Genomic DNA, 25,944 nt, shown 5'->3' with positions numbered 1-25,944 from the left:
AGAGATTGGTATCACGCTGCATAAATCAGAAAGTGCAAGTCACACTCTTTTATCCCAGGACATCTCCCAGTCTGACCTTGTGAAACCATTTTCACATAACCCTCTAAGGCGATTAGAGCAAAGTCTATGCTATAATAAACAAGCTGTAAAATTTATGCCGGGATATGCCATGCAAAACAAACAGCGAGGAACAAGTATTGTTTCCTGTCAAATTAATGAACTGCTAAAGCTGACAGAGAGAGAGAGAGCTATAAAATGAAAAGAAACATTAAGACTAATGAGTGGGGAAACATAATAGACGCTTCCATACAGGATGCAGGGGTCACTGACTGGTTGACATAACCAAAATAATGTGAATCTTATCTAATCTAATCCTAGAGGAGATTTTGGAGGGAGGTGTGAGCTGTACCTTCACCATCATTAAAACAACAAGTCGGGAAAAAATGGCCCGAAGCTGTTTTACTTAGATTTTCCTCTGTCGCCCTCTGTAAATTATTATCATCGAGAAATGAAGCAGTTGGTCTGTGTGTGAAAAAATGCTTGCTCATGAAAGTCATAATTCAGAACCATATAGTTGGAAAGCAGCCTGTGCCCGCTTTGCATTCCAAGGAAAATGGACAGCCAGTGCGCAATAAATTACTCCCACTCTGAATAAACTGGTGTAACATGGATCAAATTGCTTTTTCACTCCTACTCCTAAGCGTACAAAAGACACACCAGCCACTATACCCGCAGCTGAACATCTCTCATCTGGTCGAAAGCTTTGCTGAAAAACTCTTGTGGAAACAAATCCCGAGCAGTGCACACAACAACAACAGTCTCTCGCTGACACAGATAGTAATCTCTGGCCGCAGTACTACATTTAAAGCTACATCTGTTGAACTCCAGCTCACACAACAGCCAAGTATGCAGGCGGGAGCCAAAACACTTGGCCGGCCCAGAGAGGCTCGAAGCTGCACACAATAAATACATCTTTCACAGCGTTCAGTCATTTTCAACTGGGATTCTCATGCGAAAGGCAACACTCATACACAGAAAAGGCCACCCCCTCTGGTTCAGCACTTACCTCCAGCGCCTCCAGGGTCACGAACCCGGTAATGGAGAAGCCATCGATGATGTCCTCTTCATCCGAAGTAGACTCCTTACGCTTTCTTCGCGGGGGTCGAGGGCGGGATGAGGAGGGCTTCCGCTCGCCCTCCCGCTCCGAGTCGGAGGAGAAGGGAAAGACTGAACCCTTAATATGGTTGCTCCTTATCCCGTGTGGTCTCCGGCCCAGACCCCGCTCTGACCTTGACTTCCTCTTCTTGCGGAGGCCACTAGACCGAGGGCCATCCATGTCCTTCATAGGTAAACTCCAAACAAGCGCTCCTCTTGCAGAGAATCAAACTCGTCAAACCAAACGATGGCACTGCTTGACCTCCACTTGTGTGAAAAACCCTACAAGACTAACTCCGCAATATCCAAGCGAATGTTATCAATGTGTTAGATCCAGGGCAACCACGTAATATCCACAAGATAAAGCCTTTTACAGGTAATGCAAAAAACTGCAGTGAGTCACTGAACCAAGCTAGGTTCCGAGCACAGATCCCCCAAGGCAGTCCATCAAATCCTACGACGGAGGTGTAAAATGATCTATTAAACACGATATCACCAAGTGGTCGATTCCAGCAGAGGAAAAGCTTTTCAAGTTAAAGCGAATGTCTGCTCGATGAACACGTCCCTCCACGGAGAGCGAGGCAGGTGACGCCACATCTTTCTTCTCCGGGAACCTGCTCCTCTTACCCAAGGTCAGCAAACTCGGCCTCCTGCAAGACAAAGACGGGAGAGGGAGAGCCCGCATTTGCAACATGTTCACTCAGCAAGTTCAACTGTGCATTTAGTCAATGGGCCATTTTCAAAAAAGGGACTGCAGACTACACAGAAGGCTCCTGCCATTCCACACAAAGCAAGATGAGTGTTTTATAAGGTCTCATCAGCCGGGTATACTGTGTTTCCTTACACCGCCAGGCCGTTAAGCCCCAAGATGGGATGATTATGTGTTGTAAGTGCTCTTTTACTGGTGTCTAAAGCTTTTGCCAAAGCTTGTAACCTAAACTGTGTTTCTAACGATTAAATGCCTTTAATTAATTACGCAGCAGACATTTTTTTTCACTTTGCTACTTGCTGTCTTGAGCATGTCAATATGATGACTGCTGTTATTTTTGTCTTGGCCGAAGCTGATTTTAGGTAACACAGGTACAGGGAATGTGTCTGATCTGTAGTGGGACAGTGTCAGTAGCATCCAGTACACTGGGCCCACGACTATTACTACACTGACTGGTCTTGAGTCCAAAATAAAGCTTCATTCAATCATTCAATCATTTTAATCAAATGCTGTTTTAATAGTAAGCTGTCACACAATCTACTCTCCCACTTCTGCTGCTCTTATGTGATTGGTAATAACAGTAATTTACATAACCTATTGAATTCACTGACACACATATACGAAATCCATCATGACCTAAGTTTAAATGATTATACATTGGGTACAGCCTCCACTATCAATGTGTCTACCTACAGTATTTGATGATAATTAGTGATTTTAAAGCTATTACAGAATAAAACAATTCTGACTTAGAGCCGTCCATTGATAAACATTCATTTCAGTCCAAATTACTTAATATGAACCGTGACAGTCCCTTTCAATTAATAGGTCATTTCCCCTCCAAAAAATATCACCATGCACCTGAAATGAGATTATTTCTCTCTCTACATTAAAAGCGGTTCTCATGGAACAGAAAGAAAATGACAAATGCCAAAGAGCCTGTGATACGGCTGTCCTGCCCTTAACTGTGGTGCTCAGGGGGCCATGCCTTCTCCGTCTGACAGTGAAGGCATGTGTCTGCTTTATATTAGGAAGCAACATTCAACAGCTTGCAGTCTTTTTCTGGATCATTCTCCAGGCATGGTTTACAGTGTCGGCCTAGAGCCACGGAAAGTCGCCCGGGCATTGTAGTCTAAAAACATATATAGCTTCTACGTGTGTCCAGAATATCAATTGTCATCCATTACATCACAGGAAAAAAAGGGGGGATTTCTGGGTGGAGGAAAAACTGAATCAACCAACTGCAGCCCTTTCCTGAAGCCTCTCTGTAAGTGGACATTCCTCAACACAACATAAATCACACCTTGTCTGCATCAACCACACAAACTAAAAAAGAGACACCACCATCTTCAACTTTGCATTGTCTGCTTGGACACAGGTTGTCATGCAGTGGAGCTCATCTGGATTCTGAAGCAGACATGCAGTCCCCCCCCCCCCACCACCCACCCCCCACCCCCCCCCCCACACACACACACGCTCTGCCACACCATGCCAAGTGAAGTGAAACATGTTTTTAAACATGAACAATCAGAACCATGTGCTAGGAAAAAAAACAAATGGACACATAACAAAGGCACATCCAAGAATGCAGCAACCATTCACAAATCCTCCTTCCATGCAGATGTTACCCCCAAAAAAGAGGGAAAAACCCACTGCTCTACTGTAAATGTCCTGGAGCTTGTTCCCCCCCCCCTCCCAGTACCTATATGCCTTGAACCTGATGCCCCGTGCCATGCACTCATCTAATGACACACACGCACTGCACGGATCGCTTCCAGCATCCGGAGAGAGAGAGAGAGAGAGAGAAACTGAGTGGTACTCGCCCCGGCTCCTGTGGCTGTGCGAGACTCTTTCCCCTTGTCCTCGCTCCCAGTCTCTTTTCTCCCAGTCTCTTTTCTCCCAGTCTCTTTCCTCCCAGTCTCTTTTAGTCTGCCTGTGCTGTCAGTGGAGATCTCAGCTCTGTGATCCAGTCCAGCCCACAGCAGCAGGAGCAGCAGCAGCGGACTGACACTCTGCCTCCTGCTTCCCAAGCTCCGATCCCCCCCACCACCACCACCACAACACACGCAACAAAAGCAAAGCAAGCCTCTTTCTCTGTTTTTCCTTTTTTTTTTTTTTTTTTGCTCCAAGACACGTCATGCAGAACCAAGAAATGCAAACCCTTGCGAGTGGAGGGAGAGAAGACCGTCCGGACAAGTTGCAGCAGGCCTCCGGTCACTATTCCCAAAAAAACAGATCGAGCTCGAGCAGGTCCTGGAAGCTGAGGGGAAAAAAATCCCGCAAAGGTGAAAGAAAAACTGAAAACACAGCAGAAGGGTTTTCTCCTCCTCCTCCTGCTGCCTCCTCCTGCCCAGATCCGAGCTTCAGGATCCCGGAGAACAGGGGGGGGGGGGGGGCGGTGAGGGGGGTGTGTGTATGGGGGGGGGGGGGGGGAGAGAGACCGGGCGCAGGGATACGAGCGATGCCGCAGTGCCGCTTTACACGCTGCACGCTTCCTCCTCGGCGCAAGTAGTGCTGCGTCTCGGTATTTTGGAGACAGTTTATTCAGACTGTATGTAACCGCCAACACGTGTGAATGGCAGCCATGCAAAAGCAGCGTCACACACATGTTCTCCTCCGGATAAACCTCCCCGCTGCTTCTCTCTTTGTGATGTCTGCATGGCTGAAAACACAAGTACATGAAGTGATAGTATATAAAAAGGGCTAATGTGATCATGTAATCAAACCCCTACTCTAAAAACCCACCCTAGACCCAGAGGTTTTAGCAAATTACAGGCCAAAATCTAATCTCCCCTTCCTATCTAAAATCTTAGAAAAAGTTGTAGCCAATCAGCTGTGTGAGTTTCTCCAGGAAAATAATATATATGAAGACTTTCAGTCTGGGTTTAGAACCAATCATAGCACAGAGACAGCCCTGGCAAAAGTCACTAACGACCTTCTAATAGCTTCAGATCAGGGACTTGTGTCTGTCCTCGTTCTGTTAGATCTCAGTGCAGCATTCGACACAATTGACCATCAAATTTTATTAGAGAGACTAAAACAGTTAATTAACATTAAAGGAACGGCCTTAAACTGGTTTAAATCTTATTTTGCTGATCGCTCCCAATTCGTTCAAATCAATGATGAGTCATCGGTGCGCACCAAAGTTAACCATGGTGTCCCACAGGGGTCTGTGCTCGGCCCAATTTTATTCTCATTATATATGCTTCCACTAGGAAACATTATCAGGACACACTCGGTAAATTTTCACTGTTATGCGGATGACACCCAGTTATATTTGTCAATAAAACCTGATCAAAGTAATCAATTAACTAAACTTCGAGCATGTCTCAAGGACATAAAAACCTGGATGACCTGCAATTTTCTCTTATTAAACTCAGATAAAACAGAGGTTATAATACTCGGCCCTAAACACCTTAGAGATACATTATCTAATGATATAGCTGCGCTAGATGACATTGCCCTTGCTTCCAATGACACAGTCAGGAACTTGGGAGTGATCTTCGATCCTGATTTGTCCTTTAATAGTCACTTAAAAGTAATTTCTAGGACCGCTTTTTTCCACTTGCGTAATATCTCAAAAATCAGACATGTCCTTTCGCAAAAAGATGCAGAAAAACTAGTCCACGCCTTTGTTACATCGAGGCTGGACTATTGTAATTCATTATTATCAGGCTCCAGCAGCAAGTCGTTAAAGACTCTGCAGCTGGTCCAAAATGCCGCAGCACGTGTCCTGACGAGAACTAAGAAAAGAGAGCACATTTCTCCAGTATAGCATCGCTACACTGGCTTCCTGTTAAATCTAGAATAGAATTTAAAATTCTCCTCCTCACCTTCAAGGCCCTTAATGATATGGCACCTCTTTACCTTAAAGAGATGTTAGTACCATATCAACCTACTAGAGCACTCCGATCCCAGAACTCAGGTTTACTTGTTGTCCCTAAAGTCTCTAAAAGTAGAGTAGGAGCCAGAGCTTTTAGCCATCAAGCCCCACTGCTGTGGAATAATCTCTCACTTTCAGTTAGGGAAGCAGACACGCTCTGTTCGTTTAAAAGTAGAGTCAAAACCTTCCTTTTTTATAAAGCTTATAGTTAGAGCTAATTAGTGCGATGTTCCAAATTTGATTAAATGGCAAAAACCCCTGATGATGCTAAGACGCACAGGGAATTTATGACACAAGACACACGGAGCTTCTCTTTCCTGCTTCTCCTTCCTTTTTCTCCATATTTATCACATCAAGATAATTCTTATCTGATCAGTACATGTTACTAACTTGACCCCTTTTCCCGGAGTTTCTGTGCCTTAGCGCCCGCGGATGCAGGGCCACAGCTGTGGCCGCACCATGGATTATGATTGTGGATCGCGTGTCGGAGGTCGCAATGGTGGATCCAGTTCGGTGGATTCTGTATCGTGCCAGCTGATCGTCGTTGTAATGGAGGATCCTTTGTCGCGTTGGCATCAGATGATGAGGGACCACGACCGAGGCGGCAGCTGATAATGGATTCTAACTGGCGGCGGTGGACAATGACTGTGGATTATAGTGGATCCATCCTGATGCTGGATCGTGGTCTTGCTGCTGGCCAGAGACTGTGATTGCAGCGGGACTGCCTGACACATAGTATTGAAAAATGTTTAGCCTAATGGATGCTGCTAAAAATCCTGATGATGTTTTCTTACAGCTGACATCTATTGCACTTCTGTCCGTCCTGAGAGAGGGATCCCTCACATGTGGCTCTCTCTGAGGTTTCTACATATTTTTACCTGTGAAAAGGGTTTTTAGTAGTTTTTCCTTACTCTTGTTGAGGGTTAAGGACAGAGGATGTCACACAATGTTAAAGCCCCATGAGACGAATTGTTATTTGTGAATGTGGGCTATACAAATAAAACTTGATTGACTTGATTGATTGATGGAAGTACTCGGAGGTAGTTTGAGGTCATATATGACACTGCCAGTGAAATGGATCAAGTTAATGCTCATAATCAAGCTTTACCTCCTGCTGCCATTCATCTTATGGCAGAAAAAAAACTCTGAATACAAGTATAGGAAGTGACAGTTGTGTGTATCAAAATAAATATTTGTGTATAAAAGTACTTGGAGGTAGGTGGTGGTCATTCAGCTTTACCACAAACAGTGAATTTATACATTTCGTGCTAATAACCAAGCTTAATCTTCTGCTCTCTTATATTTGTGGTATGGCAAAACTCTAAATACAAGTACATGAAGTGATAATTGAAGTACTCGGAGGTAGTTGGAGGTCATAACGTGAGAATATATTCAGCTTCACCACTGACACTACCAGAGAATTGGATCAAGTTAATGCTCATAATCAAGCTTTACCTCATGCTCTCATTCATCTTATGGCAGAAAAAAAACTCTGAATACAAGTACATGAAGTGACAGTTGTGTGTATCAAAATAAATAATTGTGTATAAAGGTACTTGGAGGTAGGTGGTGGTCATTCAGCTTTACTGCAAACAGTGAATTTATACATTTAATGCTAATAACCAAGCTTAATCTTCTGCTCTCTTATATTCATTGTAAGCCTCCCTCATTCTCACAGTGAATATGAAGTGATGAAGTTAATTCTATCACGATAGCCTGATATTAATCTAAAATCATGTATAAGCTTATATGACTGCTGCACAGGTTATATATATATATATATATATATATATATAAAATGTGTGTGTGTGTGTATATATAGGAGCTAACTCAGGTGTTACGTAATCACTGACTAATGACAGCAGCGATAAGCTAGTGTCCTCAGGGACACCCGGGGCCAAATAAGTCATCTCTCCATTCAACAAACACAGACGACTTAGCTTTACAGTGACTGATTAATAAGACACTATAATAAACAGTGCTACTCACAGCGTATATCTGTTCTACATTAGAAGACAGAGCTTTATTTACCCTGAACGGCTGAGTGTCTGCACAGAGTCATTCCCTATCAGTCCCTAATATCAGAGGATCACCTGTGGAGCCACAGTCCCACCTGTCACTTTTACACTGCACCATTTATTAAGGAACTGTAGAGAAATCATAAAAATACAAGATGTTCCTGCAGATTACAGAGATTTATTTAACAGTGTTTAACATAAGAGCTGCTCAGTGACTGATGGGAGAACTCTCTGTCCTCCATTTATTTTACTACATGTCACTAACTTTTTTTCTCCCTACCATAGTGTCTCTCTCTCTCTCTCTCTCTCTCTCTCTCTCTCTCTCTCTCTCACTCATTATTATTAAGTTATTATGCTAGTATAGATTGTGCGCTGCTATCATTAATAACAGTATTACATCTCTAAATATAATTTTAATCATGCTCATTATAGTAGTCAGTGTGCCAGAGCTTAAATGTGACAGAGGTACTGGTCTCTCTCTTCCCCATCTTTTCTCCGCTCCCCCCATCCGGTCGAAACAGATGTCTGCCCAGATTTAGTCTGGTTCTACCAGAGGTTTGTTCCTGCTGATGAGGGAGTTTTGCATTCCACAGTCACCAAAGTGCTTGATCATTGTGGGAACTGTTGGGTTCTCAATCTCAATATGTAAAATGCCTTGAGATAATGTATGTGATTTGGCGCTATACAATATAACACAATTAAATAAACCATAAAGTAATAGTTCAGCTGCCAATGGTCGGATGTACTGAAATACACTTAACTTAACTTAAGACATTTATTCAGGTCAGGGGCGGCTCCTGGCATAGGCGAAGTAGGCGGTTGCCTAGGGCGCAAAATGCCGAGAGGGCGGCACAAGGGACTGATTTATCATGACGTGACACATACAATATAAACCAAAACATTCACATCACAACATCATCTTCTAAACCCGGGGACGCACCGGAGATAGAAGCGCAGCGAGGCGCCACGAAAGCTGTCCGCTTCCTTTCCGCGCCCATGTTAAATAATTGGGCTGTTCGCACCGGCAGCGTTGTGCCGGGAAGCTGCGGGCAGCGCCGCGGCCGGCTCGCGATCTGCAGCGAGGGTTCCGGGGTCTGTTCTATTTTTTTCGCTCGCTGCGAGCAAATCGGGCCGGAAAACACACTGAAAATTGATATATTTCAAACGATCTATCATGTCATTACAGATATGATGTCGGAAATGGCAACAGTGTTGTAAGTGCTGTTGTGGCGATCTCAGGGTATTCTGCCGTGACTTTAATCCAGGACACAGGCAGAGTTGTTTTCTCAAACATACTTTAAGGGCCGCCGTCATTTGCGATCTCGGGCAGCTGATCTTTTTCTTAAACAGACCTGCTGGATTCACCTGGTTTGTTGACAAATGGGTCCGACAAATACCGTGCTGGTTTGTGGTCAGCGAAAAAGTGACGTGACCGAGACGAGCGTCTTGACATGCATAAAGCATGAGTCATAACGCAGAGGATCCGGTAATTTTTCAAAATAAAACGGTTTTATTTTGAAAAACTACCGGATAATAGATAAAACAGAAAACATGTAAAATATTTATTCTTTCTGTGCGGCCCGGTACCAAATGACCCACAAATGGGCCTGTTGCCCTGTTGATTACAATAAATAGGTCTAAAAAATATATGTATTGTGTTTGACTGTTCAGTACTGTTCATATTCATTACATTTAAAAAGCAGACATAAAGGTAACTTAAAAGTTACTTTCCCTAGTAACTAATTACTTTTGATATACAGTAACTGGTGGGGTAATTGTATTAGAAAACACGCTTCACTTGGCAAGTACTTTATTCATTGACTATATTTAAAAGCAAGTTGGTACTTTTACCCAAGTAGAAAAGTTAATGTGGTACTCCACCAGTGTCTCCTGCACGCTTTATCGTATTGTTATTGCACTGCCCTTGAGAGGAGACACATTCACGTAAGAGTGCAGATATCAAAAATCTATAACATGCATCATGTGCCAGGAAAACATTCACACCCTGCAGTGGAGCTAAAAGGAAATTGGTCCGACATCCGAGTGAGAATAAAAACAAGCTTGAGCAAATAGTGACTACAGAGAGTCAATTGAGTCTGTGTTAATGAAAAGGACTTCAAGTAATAACTTTGATTGAGTGACTCATTTTCGTTGATGAGCCATTACAACATTAATTACTTAATCAAAAGAAAATTACCAACACTTTTCATATTTGATTAATCGGGTTTTAGGCTGTGTGTGTTTGAGGGTGTCCGCATTGGCTTCAGGACATTTCTATTGTCCAGTACAGTGCGGACTATCCACCACTATATATGGTATATTTATGCAATTCTTTACTTATTTGTTAGGTTTTTTTGTCCTCCTCCTCGGCTGTGTGTCTATTTATATGTAAGTACACTGACAATGTAAAACCCCTTGTCAGTGTTCACATACTTGGCCAATAAAGCTAATTTCGGATTCTTCTGATATCCGATTGTGTCCTGATATTTTATACATAACCCAATTGTTGAAAAATGAATTGATATAACGAATTGATATAAGATAACAATACTTGCATGTCACAGTGTATACATTGTGAGCGAGTGGATGCCTTGAAGCAGATATCACTCCGTCTTGCGCCGACATGTATTGATTTCTATGTTCATGGGATGAGCATTAATAGCAGTGTGAGACACAACAGTGTTAAATCGAATGGTGGTCGTGGTTTCAATAACGATCATATAATAAGTATGTAAAGGATAAGAGCACTTAATAAAGCTAAGGGGCACGGTGTTACTGTGTAGCCGTAACCTCACAACACAGATCACATTTAAAGAGAAAGTGAAAAATGATGGTGTCACACCTCTCATGAACAGGACTCAGTGATTGTTCCAGGGTGGCAACCAGCTGGTCTACTGAGAACAGAGGACCATGGGCGGACTGTGTATTTTTAGACCGGTTTAATGATGCAGAGGCTGAGTGGTGTGGCTCTGAGCTAAAGTGCCTCAATTCCCAGTGCCCGGTGGACCAGGGACCCCAGCGGCCTTTAAGAATAATGCCAGGGGACACGCACACACTTGACCCTGTCTCGTCTTCCAGGAGGAGTGTCCTCGTGACAATGTGGCATGGTGGGGGAGAGACGACAGCGAGGCAGCTAATTCTGCTCTCCCGGCCTCCGCTCATTACGCCGGGAAGACAAATGTGCTGCGCTCCCCTCCCCTCTGCCTCGCCATAATCAGCTTTAATTACACCTTCGCCCTAACTTTCTCTGCCTCCACACCTTCAGTCATTGTCACACAGCCCTCTGCACCTGGGGATTTCTGTGAAAATGGGAACAAATGGTATTTGCTGGCGCCAGGAGAAATATATGATTTCAAACCTGTTTTTGGCTGCATGAAGCAGGTCATTATGTCCATAAGTGGACAGAGTAACAGGGCCATTGGTCATGGCTTCCAGCTCCCAAAGCTCTAAACAAAACAAACTGGTCGGCCCCAAATGTAACCTTTCCAAACAGCTACAGTCACTGGAAAGAAACACAATGTGCGTGTCCTGTTACAATTCTTATTTGTCTTTAATCGCCTCTTCAGCGTTTCACTCAGGCAGCAGATGGTGGTAATTAGAGAATCCGATTCACAAAATAGAAATGTAGACATCCACATATTATCTCACACCTGCCTCTTACTTTCATTTACATTTATCTCATTTGTGTTCAGCTCCATCGTTATTATCTCCGCTTGTCGGGAAGCAGACTCGAGTGGAATGTAATGATACTATGAGCGTAATGCAAGCTGAATTGCTGCGTACTTAAAGCAACAAAGAGAATCGCAATACGAGAATGAGCTCGTTTTCCTCCCCCCACAAGTCTGCCTGCAAGCCCTTTAATAGCCCTTATTACTTGCACTGTGAGCGCAGAACCGTACTCCTTACTTGGATATTCCCCTCTGTATCTGCACAGAGTTAGATACAGTGCTATCTAGCCGTCCCACTTTGTTCTCTCCTTTTATATTCTCTTGGCAAATTTGTTGACGCTATTCATCAAAGGATATACTGGGTTCTCCAGTGGCTCTAACAAACACTTCTGGGAGGGTTCATATTCATCATTAAGGACTTGTATGTTAATACATGACAAGTGCGTGGCAAAGCTACCGTTGAACTGAGGCACATGACCCTGTGTTCAAAAGCTGACCTAAATTATGAACAGTGTCAACGTTTGGCTGCTGTCAATATTAAGAAGGAAGCAGCAAAGACAGCAACAACAGAATAATGTGGGGATAGATTTCAGGAGAATGATGAAACTGCCCGTAAATCAGAAATGAGAATAAGAGTGATTGATTATACAGGATCAATATGGCTGAGGCATGAACCTGTAATAATGACAGCATGGACTGAAAAAACCTCTCTGGCCTTAATATATGGGGCCTGTCAAAATTGTCTTGCTCGTGGTTGTTGAGGCGGCGCACACGATCAATCACTGTTGAGTTTTTGTGCACAAGATAAGATCAACTCTCACCGTCAGAGAAATGAGGAAAGGACATTGACCTCAACGCATTTACAGATCATATGTGATGTTTATGTTTAATTAAGTTTGGTTTGCTTTGAAGAGATATTTGTATACGTTTGAGTAAGCTCTTGTTTAATTTGGATTCCTGTGTGCAAGGGTATATGTAGATGGATGTGTGTTTGTGGGTGTCATAGTGTAGTTAATAGTTTTTTTTTAAGCGCTGACCACAATAATCAACCCATGAAACCTCAGATGCATCTTCTGACCCACTAGAGGGGGCCTGACCCCAAGTTGTTAAACTAATTAACTGAACCCCTTACTGCATATAAAGCACTTTAAATGAACTACAATCAGCTAGTTTTCTGTAAAACAAGTCATTTTCTTAAAAATACGTTTGGTTGTATTGATACCTCTAGAAAAAGCACCGGAGTAAATAATCAAATCAATTATTATTTAGCTGCCTGGGTATGAGGGTCCTGGCTTTGTTCATGTTGGCTCAGTGTCACAGCTTACTGGGACACTTTCAAATGTATCACACATAGGAAATATCTGGTGAATATCTGCTGAAAAAAAGGTTTGTTGGGGTAGTAAACAAACACATATCTCCCAGTCAGCTCTCATGAGGTGTCCTGAGTTTCAGAATGAACAAGATGTTTAATGTACTCGGTTCAAGAGCTGAATTGTCTGAATTGTTCAGTTTTAAACACATGTCTGGGTTTGATGTCAGCCGTTCTGAAGGTCTCTCTATTATCTCCCCCTCATTTGAAATGTCAGGGATGACCTTTCGCTGCATGTTTCAGCCCTGAGTGCAGATCATTTGCTGATGTATTTTTACTTCAGTAGATGACTTTAAGCACTTCAGCATTTTTCTTTTTTTTGAGTTGAGTTATTTTTCTTTTGTCCCTTCAGCTCAGACAAGTACTGCAATTTTACATATCTGTCATCTAAACCAGAATCACTTCCAAATAGAAGATCATGGAGAAGATACAAACAGAAGATGGGAAACAGAAACAAACACAAGGTTGACTTGCTTCTATGTTTACCTGTGCACGGTGGAACCAAAATAAAATGCTGCTGATAGGTTCCTCGAGTGACAGCAAGGAAAAGTGTAGCTTAAACTATCAATTTGTCAGATATGTTCACACCTCATTTTCATTTGAAGAGAACAGCTCAATTACAGAATCGTTTTCCTTTAAAGTGTCTCAAAGATTTAGCAAGTATCTACTGATTCATCAACTAATTCCAGACATCTTAGTTGACATTTTCTGTTATATCCAGTGACTGCAGGCGTCACCAACCTGACCAAGACGGAAATCACAGAGAAAATCTCTGTAACTGATTCATGAGACGACAACACGTTCAACATCAAGTTCAGACACTAGAGTTAAAAGAAAATGCTTCCAGCCTGCTTATACGACCAAGGCCTGACAGACACATGTGGCTTCAACTTGGACCTAATAAAGTCATGGAGGTTCTTCGGGGGGCCTCTGAGGTCAGGGGCGGTGTTGTAGGGTTTTTTGCTATTGCAAAGTCAAATTCATGAATAATGTAGGCTTCAACCTAAAGCTGGAGTCTAACTGAAGCCTGGTGCATAGCTTATTCCTCGGACATGGCTCACGTCTAAAATGTGAACGACACGCTCATTTATTTCAATTGACATCATCACTAGCAGGAAGGTGATAACTCCCTTGATCCTTCATTTCCACCTAATTTTAGATTTGTGTTGGGCTCTCACTGATTTTTCATTAAAGTACTCCTGGGCTTGTAAGCTTCTTCCCCAATCCCACTCTGCAGATTGCATGAGAGAGCCTCATATTGTATATCCTGTCCTTTTGTCAACCTTGGAGTCGCCTCCCCCGATCCTCTGCAGTCAGGGCGGATTTGGGAAATTAGAGAAATTGTGTTGTTTTCTCTTTTTTTTTTTTTTTACAAAAATGGGAACAGTATATTTCATGGTGAAAGAGCAAAAGTGCTGGGCTGCAGTGTAAAAGGGATTGAGGTGTGTGTTTGTGTGTGTGTGTGTGTGTGCGTGAGAGATATTTTCCAATTACTCTGCCCCCTCCTTTCCCTCCCATCTTGCAGGGCGGGAGGCAAAGTCGAGCTGCTTTATTAGTATTAGGGGCTTGTCCCCCCCAACCCCTCACCCAGGCAGCCTCCACCTCTTGCTCCCCTGCAGCAACGGGGCAATGCACACAGGTTCAGCCTAATAGAATTTGTAAGCCTCCAAATGAAGTGGATTGTAAAAGACAAAATGACATGAGAGACTTTTTGAGGTGGGGGTTCCCTCGGAGAGCAATTGATGAGCAAAGGTGGTGAAGTGACAGCAAAGGAAGGAGTGGGAGGGAGGCGGATATACCATGTCTCCATTTGGTTCTCATTTCCCTCCCACTGCAATGAGTTGCTTGCTTGCATTATTGGAGATGAGTCGTTTTACAGTCGTTAATTTACAGGCCCACCTACTGAGGAAGTCCATTATGAAGGGAGCCGGCGTCACCACAATGAACCCTCAGGGGCAACTGTGCTTTTACAACATGGGTTTGATGAGGTGGCAATAAACACACAATGTAGTATAAATATGGAAACTGTTAGCAGTAATAAAATAAATAAACTTATAAATACTAATATAAAAGTGGTGTAGGGAACAGTTGGTTCAATGAATAATGTGGAGTAGCAGTGAAACCCTGAAGATAAAACTTGGAACTCTTGTGTTTTATATTTTCCATTGTGGAGAAACATTCGTCCTGAGGATTTGGAAATTGACAGATTATGAGAATCTGAAGGATGATCTGTTTTCAGTATACTTTCCTTTAGAGGATTTTATTTGGTGCCAGAAAAATAAAGTATGTTGTCAAAAAGGACACCAAATGTCAAAAAGAAGAAACAAGAACGAAAATAAATCACAGAGGCACAGAAAAACAATCATAAAAACAAAAGAATACACACATTTTCATATTGCCTTCTCAACAGAAAAAATATGAAACAATGATAAAACAGCGTGCCATTGGGGACAGTGCAATCTGATCAGCATCCATCAGCTCATATTCACTGAATCTTTTATAATGCAGCTTGTACAACATATTTGCTAAGAATAATCTTGCATTCCCTTTATAAACTGTATATTGTGAATATGATGCTCTACTGTATAACTGTGATTCCATAGACATGCAGCTGTAGTCGATGAACACAACCAATTTCCCGCATCTCAACAAATTCAACCAGAAAACAGAAACTGATTTGATTAAATAAATCTTAATATGTGTGTCACGGGGACAGTAGGGGCAGATCCTACATAACAATGTCCTGCCTCTCTCTTAAGAAGAAAAATAAACAGCCTAAGTGGATTACAAATTGGGTTAATCTCTGAGGTAAATTTACAGAGGTCCGTCAACCTGAGCCAAAAGATAAATGTTAAACGGTTAACATTGTTAGAATGATGAATAACAAGTTGGAAACTTTAATTGAATGTATGTAACTTGAGTTTATCTGATCAGGCTGCGAATGTACGTGAGACAACAAAAGATGGAACCACTGCTGTACAGTATGAGTGGACACTGCTCATTGAGCTTACCTGTTAACACAACGCCATGTTGTGTCAGGTCACAGGAGGATAACTTGAGCCACTTATCCTTTGATGGTCGCAGGGGATACTGGAGCTAGTCCCACCTGACGTTGGGAGAGAAGTGAGATACTCCCTGGACAAGTCTCACGGTTATTATAGAGTAACCTAGCAGAGAAAACACAGACACAGGGAGAAAATGCAAGCCTTCTTGCTTTAAGGCGACAGGGCTAACCATCCCCCTGCAGCCCGAGAGCACATTAAAGTGGACACAGTATTCCTTCTTTGTCTCTCTCTCTCTCCATAGTGGCATTCTGACAATTTGACAACAAAATGGCATCACTCCTTGCCTCTAATGACTCATCAAAATAAATGAAAATCAATTTAACAACCGAACACTGTAACTACAGCTTTCACAATTAAAAGCGGATTACAGAGGGTGACTGGTTTGTTCTTCGGTTCCAATGAAACTTTTATTACACACCACGCCATCCATCTCCCCTCAGATTCCCATGGGGCTGTGCAGATTGCACATGCTGTTGGTGAACAACAAGAAGCTCCATGTATCCTGGCTCAGCCTGTCTCAGCCTGATCTCACCCATATGCCAGCTGCTGAAAATATCTCCGTCTCCACAGAGCCAGTTTGCTGTGTTGCAGTTTAGATGAGCTGCTCTCAAGGCACATGTTCTTTTTTTTATTGAGATAAATGACAACTCTGTGATGTATTTACAACTTCAGCTCCCTCCTGATGCTGCAGGATGCCAGCGGCTGTCAGCCAGGAGACACGGTTTAATTTGTGGTTGTCTGCAGGGCAAATTAATTTGAATTAAGTTTTTTTAATGTCATTAAAATGTCTGACGTGACATGTTTTCAACTCAAATTACATTTGGGCTGCGTGGGATGGAGGTCACATGAGAGTGAAAAGGTTCCATCTACCATTTCAAGAGGAGAGTGTTAAGAGGGAGGCTCTTGTTTTCAAGACATACTCTAAGCTCATCATCTAATTAAGATACAGAATAATGATGATCATATGAAAAATAAATAATAATGAAGGAGGACAACACAATGATTGTATTGTTGTGCATAGATTAAATTGCACAGCATATGGAACATGTTAGAAACATAGTACACGAGCAAACATCTACTCTCCCACTCCTGAGCCTCCTGGACATTTGCTGTTGTTTTAAATGCTGTAACATCCATGGTGAGTAGGCGACATCTACAGCATGCTGTGTGGGAGAAACAAGAAGTGGTCATGATTAGATCAAAATAAAGAAGTGACAAATATGAACTTATGAATTGTAGCATTCATGTTAAATCAAAATTAACTATGTGAACGGACTGAAAAGAGTTGGAAAAGAACACCTGTTTTTTTATCCATCACGGCATAAAGGAGTTGTTTATTCTGAAAGTGCGGCACCTCTGAGTTTCACTGTAGGAGAGTCAAGTGTCTTTGACCTTGCTGACTGTCTGAGTGATGTAGTGCACGGTTCACAGGTTCTGTTTCTGCTGGCTAGCTGGACATTGCCATGCTCCACAAGTCAAGTGGAACACCAGCAATAAGTAGCGGCACATTCAGTACATGAGCTCCAATGCCAAATCTGCTAATTCAGCTGCAGATGCCTGAACTTATTGTGTGTCGCTTCGGATAAAAGTGTCTTCTAAATGAAATGTATTGTAATATACAACTGCACGAATTAAACCAATTCACAAAAGTCCCAGAAAGAGAGAGGCTTCACTAATACAAAGAAGGAGCCCGAGCTAGAGGAGAAGGTGTCAAACTGAAGGACAGGACATCTGAGCAAAGCAATTCTGCACACGACCAGGAATAAAGAGGACCTGTTTCTGACACTACTCTGAATGTGATATGTGAGTTTTATTTTTCCACATTATTTTGCTAATAGTACAGTAACCCTAACCCTGAACAATTAAAGACATGATCTGACAGCTCCTGGTTACATGGAGAATGTCGCTGGCAAAAGATCAAAATAACACGGCACATGACATGAATTATGCTGCGCGGTGGTGCAGCAATTAGCACTGTCACTCGCATGTTAGCTTAACTGGTGACTACAAATTGCCCACAGGAGGGATTGTGAGCATGAATGGTTGTTTGTCTCTGTATGCCAGCTTGTCTCACACGGCCAACCTGCTTGCAAAAGATAAGCGCTATAGCTAATGAATGAATGGGTGGATGACATAAATTATTTAGAAAGCAGTTTTGGGTGGATCCCTGCCTCACTTCCTCCTCCTGTGCAATCAGAATAAGAAACCCCTAAGAAATTAAGAGTGTTCATGTATGCATGAAACCAACAGATAGGGCAGACTGGCAATCTGAGCATTTTCTTTTCTTATAGCAACCGGCCCATAAAACCGGATTTATGCTATTGCAAGAGAGAGGCAAACCCTATAAATGCAAATGTCCCTGATTGACTGTTTTCCACAACATCATCAGGGGGCATTCACAGGCAGTGTTCTTTATACACTCGTCAGTCGGTTTATCAACTTTTCCAACCCCTGCACGTAGAGACATAATTCGAACTTTCCGACAAATCTCAGCTACTTTTTCCGTTCCCTGTGTGGCAGAGAGGAGCAGCAGCTGCCTCTTTCTCGCTCTCTCTTTCTGAGTGATCATTTTAAATGTAAATATACATGTGACGGTTAACATGTTGTGTTAATGGGCCACAATTCAGGTAGTATTTCAGAATAGGAAAAACACTTAAATCAGAACAGCTTTATGGGGGGTGTCTGTATTTAAATACTCTATATGTAAGCACATTAAGCAGGGAAGATGGAAATAGATAAACGGCTGAACCCAGCTGACACTAGTGTATCTGCAAACACACCTCAATGATAAATCACCTTTTCACTGTAAGTGACTGCTTACAATGGTTCCATGACAGATTTCCACTACATCCATTAGCCATACCCAGTCCAGGCATTTATTAGGTTTTGGGCAGCTGTGGCTGAGTGGTAGAGCGGTCTTCCTCCAACCAGAAGTCAAATCCAGCCCATGCCAAAGTGTCCTTGGGCAAGATGCTGAACCCTGAATGGCCTCTCATAGATGTTGAATGCACTAGTTGGAAGTCGCTTTGGATAAAAGTGTCAGCTACATGACATGACATCTCATTTTATGTAATGGCCAATAGTCCTGTTTTACTATTTGAACTGACCCAATCACATCTTTAAATCCTTTGGGCTCAGTGCTTTCACTAAACAGCACAAAAGAACAGTGCCAAATGGATGAGACGAATACAAGAGGGGTGCTGAGAAACTGCCCGAACAGAAAGACAGGTCCTCCAGGCATCTGCTGCTAAATGTGTAAAACTTACTGATGCTTCGTTGCAGTGAGTAAACCGTGAGTCAACTTGCACTGTTTGTTGTTTTGGTTCATTTATTCTTTGGCTGCAGAATGAACAGTGCTCTTTTACAACCTGGAAAATGTGTTTGGGAGGCAGCGTTTGAGTGGATGTAGATAGAAAATATAAAGAATTAAAATGGACACTCACACCCTTTTATTTATTTTTAAAATAAAATTTTCCATTACCTGTAATGTACTTCATTGTGACATCGATGCAGGTTTTTGTGCCTCTTTATCAGACAATCCAATAATTGTAAACCTGATTAAATCATCATCATTATTAGTTCTGATAAAGCTGGTCTTGTTCCCTACTAGGTGCAATGAAATGATTTAAATGATATTGAAAATACTCTGAAAGAGACAATGTGAGAGAATTGTACGAACAGTGAGTTGTAATTAAGGGATTTAATTTTAGTTTTGCCAGTCACAGGTTCAATAAAGCTGTGATAAAAACAAAGCAAATGTTATCTTGACATGATTAATTAAATTGTTGTGATATGAAGTGTTTGATATCTCTTGATTAAAATCAGTTAGAGGAGATTATCATTTCCGTGGTGTATTATGGTAGAAAATATTTGTGCCTATGAAGCATCATTGAAGAAGAAATGAGTTTCACATGAAAACCTGGGCTGAAATCATTTTTATTAGTGATTCTAATTCATTTTTTTACTATTCAGCAGAAGCCCTGGCTCTCCAAAACTGAAGAGGGTAAAATTAGAGTATTATGTTGTCGAAGTAAATTAAGCTCTATTCGGGAATTTTGCCTCCTTAAACACATATTGAGGATTGCCATGGCGATCAGCCTCAGATGTTATGTCAAGCATTCAGTGCTCTTTATCTCTGAGGTGGCAGGATGTGATCACACACAGCTTGTAAAGACATGCAGGCATCTCAGGCCCATAGGTAATGGTACAGATCACAGGGCTTCCGTGGGCTCGTATGGTGTAATGAATACATTGAGGAGGACGGGAGCATTGATTGCGGGCCCACTATACACAATCTATTTGACAGCAGTGCAGGAAACAGCACAGCGCTCTGAATGACAGCCCACAAAACAAACTGATAGACTGCTTGTGACAGATGGATAACAAAGTGGTCCAATCTGGCAAATAGACCAGATATACTGCAGGTTGTCTTTTGGCTGCCAGACTCAAGGTGCAGTTTAGGTCTTTAAGCGAGCTCTGCCCTGATGAGAATGAATGGCCCTCTGTAACATTAGCAATGAGTCATCTATCTGTAGCTCTTTATATATTTTGAGGAATGATGTTTGGGATAATTGTATTCCATCTCTTACAGTCTCCTACAGTTCCACATGTAGCTGTCTCGCCTCTGTGACTGGAGTGAGTATCAACCAGCAAAATGTAAAACACCCTGCAGCCCAAGAGGCTGTTCTGGATCCATTTGATATCCTGTAACACCTTGTAAAAGTCATTTGAACTGTGCAAAGTCTCAAAGGGTATGTCCACCCATATGTACAAAAGGGAGGGCAAATCATTTGAGCTCACCATTGAACAGTGGATCTCAGGAGGAGGGTTGAAGACAAAGCCGGCGCGAGTTGCTTAGCATATTAATGAGAGCCATGCTTAAATACCGTGAGCATACCATTAGTCACACAGATTATAATTCTCCCAACCACATTTATCGGAGCCAACGGAAATCTATATCCCGCTGTCCTTTTAATTGCTGTGGTCGCAGAGACCCCTCCAACTCACTTGTAAGATCAGCGGCACAGCTGCTGCAGAGAGTTTAAGTGACTTGAGCAAATCCCATTTCAGAGGCAAGCAGTCGGGGGAGCGGATGATTTTGTAATTTACTTCGAGATGTATGTAATTTAATAACAACATACCAAGTGTACAGACTCGTGAAGATAGAAATATGAGCAGCAAATTTTGTTTATTTTTAGAGCAGCATTAGCACCAAGGCTCCACTGAGCATGTGCAGAAACAAGAACATTTTTACACGGCAGCCACTACCTCCAGAAGTGAAAAGAACAATATTGATGAGGGTGGCTTATGCTAAGAAACTGCCTGTTTTTGTTGTTTTATTTGTTTATTCATTTGATAGGGGCAGTGCTCATTAATCAACAGACTAAATACTTTAAATGAGCCACAGAAAGCTTTTTAAAATAATTTGCATCCATTGCCAATTTTTACAAGGCAACTTTAAATAGAAAGACCTACAACAAACCCATGATTAAACAGTACACTATAAATAAACCATGATTAAAATACATTATAAAAATCAGACACGAAATACAACACTCTGATACAATATAAAGCCAAACATATCACATAAGATTAAGAGGAATGATTACACATGATCCCTAGTTTGTTTTGCTTTAAGCCGTGATACACACTGAAGGTGGATTTCCGATCAAAATGACGTCTATTCTCCACTCATAATAAAAGCATGATACAGGCATCTCTTCCAGCTTTTGGCCTATATGAAATGTAAAAAAACGGGACTTTAGCACATATAACAATATATAACACATATAATAACACAAACTGGTTTTCTGATCTGTTGCCCCATCACCTGATCTATCTGTGTCTTCCAAATCCACTACACTGCTGGAAAGTGATTCATGGAGTAACTGACATGTGGTAAACTTTGATTAGGTCAAAGCAAACATGTGGATTGAGTCAAAAGAACTACAATGTTAGGGGACCTCCATCGTCACGGTTACAATGATAAACACTCAAGTTCACGTAACTGAACTATCATTGGCCTGCTTCAAGGGAAAAGCAACATTGAGTCATGGCTGGAACGTTGTGTGGAAATTTCTTTAAATCAGACAAGAATTGAACGAGCGGAGGAGTGATTTGTTTCCCTTTCATCTTGTTTGGACCGATTGAAGCAATAAGTGCCGACTTTTAGCTGTGAAGATATTTGTTGAACAGAATTGTGTACATTGATTACGTTGATTAAAGCATATAAAAACATGAGTCAATTTATATTTGCCACATCATATTAGTCTGACGTTAACTTGGACAATACACTGATCTGTTCCACTTTTGTTCTAATAAGAGCCACATACAGCTAAAAAACATAATTTAAAGGGATAGTTCAGGCTGAAAACATGGTGTAAATGACACTGTTTAAAGTTGAATATAAATGTTAGGGCTTAGGGACACTTGGAAGACACCACACAAGCAGGCTATGTGTTTTCTGTGGTTTTATTACGTCTGAAGAAAAGGTCACGACTGATTGTATTGAATTTGGCTGCAACACTGTTTACCTCTGAGACTCCAGAAGGGTTTTGTGGACTCAAACGCACCCACCCCTCCACAGTAGTGAACAGATAATGAGTGACTTTTGGTTTTTGGTGAATTATCCCTTAAACCTTACACCTTATGTCTTTTGCTGTTTTTATGTAATTTTCTTTTTGATTTTAAGATATTTGGGGGCATTTAGCCTGTATTGATAGGACAGCGTAAGCTTGAAATAGAGGGAGAGAGAGAGTGATGAAGGACATGCAGCAAAGGAACGGGTCGGAAACAGGCTTGTGACCTTGTTGCCGCTGCAGGACTCAGGGCTCAGTATGTGGGACATTCTCTCTTCCAGTTTTTGGCCGTTTCATAACACTGATCACCTCCTCACATGCAAATGTTCCATCAAAACCGACAGAGACTGGAGATTGGGGATAGGAGACTAGATTCAATGATCATTTTTTATGAAGCAAGTTGCCTGAAATGATGAAGCAGGAGTTGCTTTCACTGTGTAATTATGTTAAATATCACATGTATGCAGTCTACATGGATTAAGGCAATGATAAATACATGTAGAATGATCATTAAATGTATCATTTGCCAATTGAATTAGACAGCGCTTGGTAATGGATGTAGAAAATTGTTCTCTCTGTGTGCATGGGAATCTCAAATTCAAAATCAGCTGCTGCTTGATTGTTGATTATCATCATGATAGCAGGAACAGCATATAATTCGATTTTACAGACAAATGTGATTTAACAGGAAAAAGCTTTTTGAAAATGTCCTTTGAAACACAGATGGTCTAATTAAACTATACACAAAGGGTGAATCTTTGCAGCTCAAATAAGGTCCACTTGCATGTGCGTGTATGTGTGTGTGTGTGTGTGTGTGTGTGTGTGTGTGTGTGTGTGTGTGTGTGTGTGTGTGTGTGTGTGTGTGTGTGTGTGTATCCACTCCAGCACATGTGTGTGCAGCTTGCCAGCATCGTCCATATACTGACCTCAGTGATGGGAATGGGGCCACAAGACCCAGTGTAAAACCATAGCTCATGCTCCACAGCTCAGAGGGTGGTTGCAGGGATGGAGTGTATAAGAAATTGTCTGTCTGATGTATCAGGAAGAAGAAAAAAAAACCCTAACAGTGAGTGAAGAGTCAGAGCAAAAAGCCTGAAGAAATTAGTGATGGAGGAGTTGGGGATAAAAGGGAGAGAATGATCAACGAGGGAAAAGATCAGTGTTGAATTAAGATCAGAAGATTACCGTGTGATTACCAAGACATCAAGCTTCACTATTAACAGAGCCCTGACAAGGCAGAGCAATTGGCTGGGCAATCAAAGGATCCACAGATTTAATGTAAAAGCTTAAGTAACCACTGATCGGTGCGATAAAAGAAGGTTGGTCGCTGGCAAACACGTGTAATGAACTCTTTCTACCCGATGTTACATCAAGCACTTCCAAATCCTTTCTCATAGCCTAAAGAAAAGGCTCAGGCATCCTCCATGTGTGGATACACAATTTTCTCCCCCCGTTATATCTATACAGACAAATAAACAGAGGTGTGATTTTATATTTCCCTTCCCATTCTCAGCCCGTCTTCTCTGAGATGACAAGATGCCAGTCATGTTTTATTCAGTTTCATTCATGTCCTTGAGCAGAGCAGGGGCATGGGCAGACAGGACCACAAGCGAGACGGCTTCATTTTGCTTGAGAGAGAGAGAGAGTGAGAGAGAAGGAGAAGGACAAGATGAAATGTAGATAGTTTTGGTTGGTATGCAGTGCTCATTCCTTTGGTCTTTGAGCAATGATGCACTGGCATTGTTTAAAGAAGGCATTCACGCAGACCTGCGAGTGATGAATTGCGTTGTCAGCGGCGACGAAATGAGAACTGAAACTGGAACTTCTCTGAAAAAACAATATAGCATGGAGGAAATAAGTTTATTGAAATGTCATGATGCTGATTCTGTACGGTACATCTAAACACGAAGGATCATAAAATAAACAGGAAAAATGACTGGTCTTTACCAGAAAGAAAGTCTGTAAGAGCAGGGGGAACGCTGTTACAGGTTTGGCATCTGCATCCTCTCTTCGGTATGTGTGTGTTCGTGCGTGTGTGTGTGTGTGTGTCAGGGAGAATGAGAGAATCGCAAGCTTTCATAACCAAGCGGCTGTCAAATTATTCCTTCATTCCAATTACAACGCCGTGCATTTTACCGCTTGTCTGTTAAGCTACAGCCCGCTGTCTCCTGTCAAACCTTTACCCACCTCACCCACCCACCCACCCACCCGCCCGCCCCCCTGTTGTGCGTGACGGCGCCCCAGCTATAGTCCAACGAGTCAGGTGTGTGCGTGTGTGTGTACGTGCATGTTAACAACCCGGCCATGCTAATGTAATGAGCTTTGTCAGGGAAAGATAGCGGCAGAGAGAAAATGGTGGGAGGAGTGACACAGGAGGAAACAAAGCAGCAGGAGGGAGGCCAGGTTTGTCAGCACAACAAAGCTCGTGCCTATGGTGATAGATGTTGCAACACGTTGGAACAAAAGAAGAGTATCTTTACAGCTGTCAAAACCAGAGCTTTGTTAAGGTTAAGGCTTTCATTTAAAAAATCTGTTCGGCACCTCACACATGCAAGCTTTTACCATTACACACTTGATAGGGAAAGGTGTTTATATAACCCCTTGTTTAGGTCCTCAAGCAGCGATGCCTGGATTAAGTTTCATTACAAACATTGACATAATTTTTGAGCAGTAAGAGAAAAGAATCACCACTGTGTACATTCCTGCTGAATTATCTATGTTTCCAGTCATGATGAGCTCATGTGCTGATTCACTTCTCCAATATGCTGGGAGCTGAATGAAGATGTCCACGTAGCTGCTGCCCTCGTCCATTCTGCGTAGAGACCTCTCCTTGGATAGGGTGAAACTGACAACATCCTTTTGCCCATCATTGCAGAATCCCGAGGAAGTCATTGAAGAAAGGGAATGAAGCTGTGAGAACTACAGAAAAAAAATGAAAATGTCAGCGATCTAATAAGCTGAAAGCTAAATAAATGATAAGAGCCGAGCAACACTCACATCCACCCACAATAACTCATTACATCGTGTTATGGAAGCATTCTTTCAGGCCTCCTGCAGAGCAGCAAACCACAGGAGAATGTCAGAGTGTCACCACACTGTTCAACACAGACTGGTTACAGGAGATGGGAAAAGAGAAGTGGACTCAAAGCAACAAAATCAACTAGGTATTAAAATGGATTTGATTTGCTTGACATTTCAACGGTCTTGACACTTGATATTTATTGACTTCATACAGACAAAGTGTCGGTGTTCATGCAGCTATTTATTTAGCATGAATGTGAGCAATTTCTTTCGGTAATGTCATTCAAAGCGATTACTGCTTTAATGAAGTGTAAAGAAAATGTGTTGACACAGCACATTTCCCGACATTAATAAAATTTGAGTTTTAATAAAAGTCCTACTGAGAAGACTGCTGGGGGGGTGTGCCTCTGCTGTAACAGTTGCTGCATTCAAATGCAGGCCATGAGACTTCCTGGTGTCCGATAACACTTCAACAAAC

At 42.1% G+C, this 25,944-nt stretch overlaps 1 protein-coding gene across 1 annotated transcript in view; it reads right to left on the bottom strand.

Annotated features, from left to right (window-relative positions):
* Window positions 1–1,336, bottom strand: part of auts2a (activator of transcription and developmental regulator AUTS2 a) — a 291,838-nt gene extending 290,502 nt beyond the window's left edge. The window contains exon 1 of the mRNA XM_061086071.1: window positions 1,067–1,336. Within this exon, the coding sequence (XP_060942054.1) occupies window positions 1,067–1,336 (270 nt within the window). The remainder of the gene's footprint in view (window positions 1–1,066) is intronic.
* Between the last annotated feature and the right edge of the window lie 24,608 nt (window positions 1,337–25,944).

Source organism: Limanda limanda, chromosome 14, assembly GCF_963576545.1.
Source record: "Limanda limanda chromosome 14, fLimLim1.1, whole genome shotgun sequence".
Classification (NCBI taxonomy): Eukaryota; Metazoa; Chordata; class Actinopteri; order Pleuronectiformes; family Pleuronectidae; genus Limanda; species Limanda limanda.
Note: the sequence above shows the minus strand (reverse complement) of the source record. Positions and strands in the feature narration are given on the sequence as shown.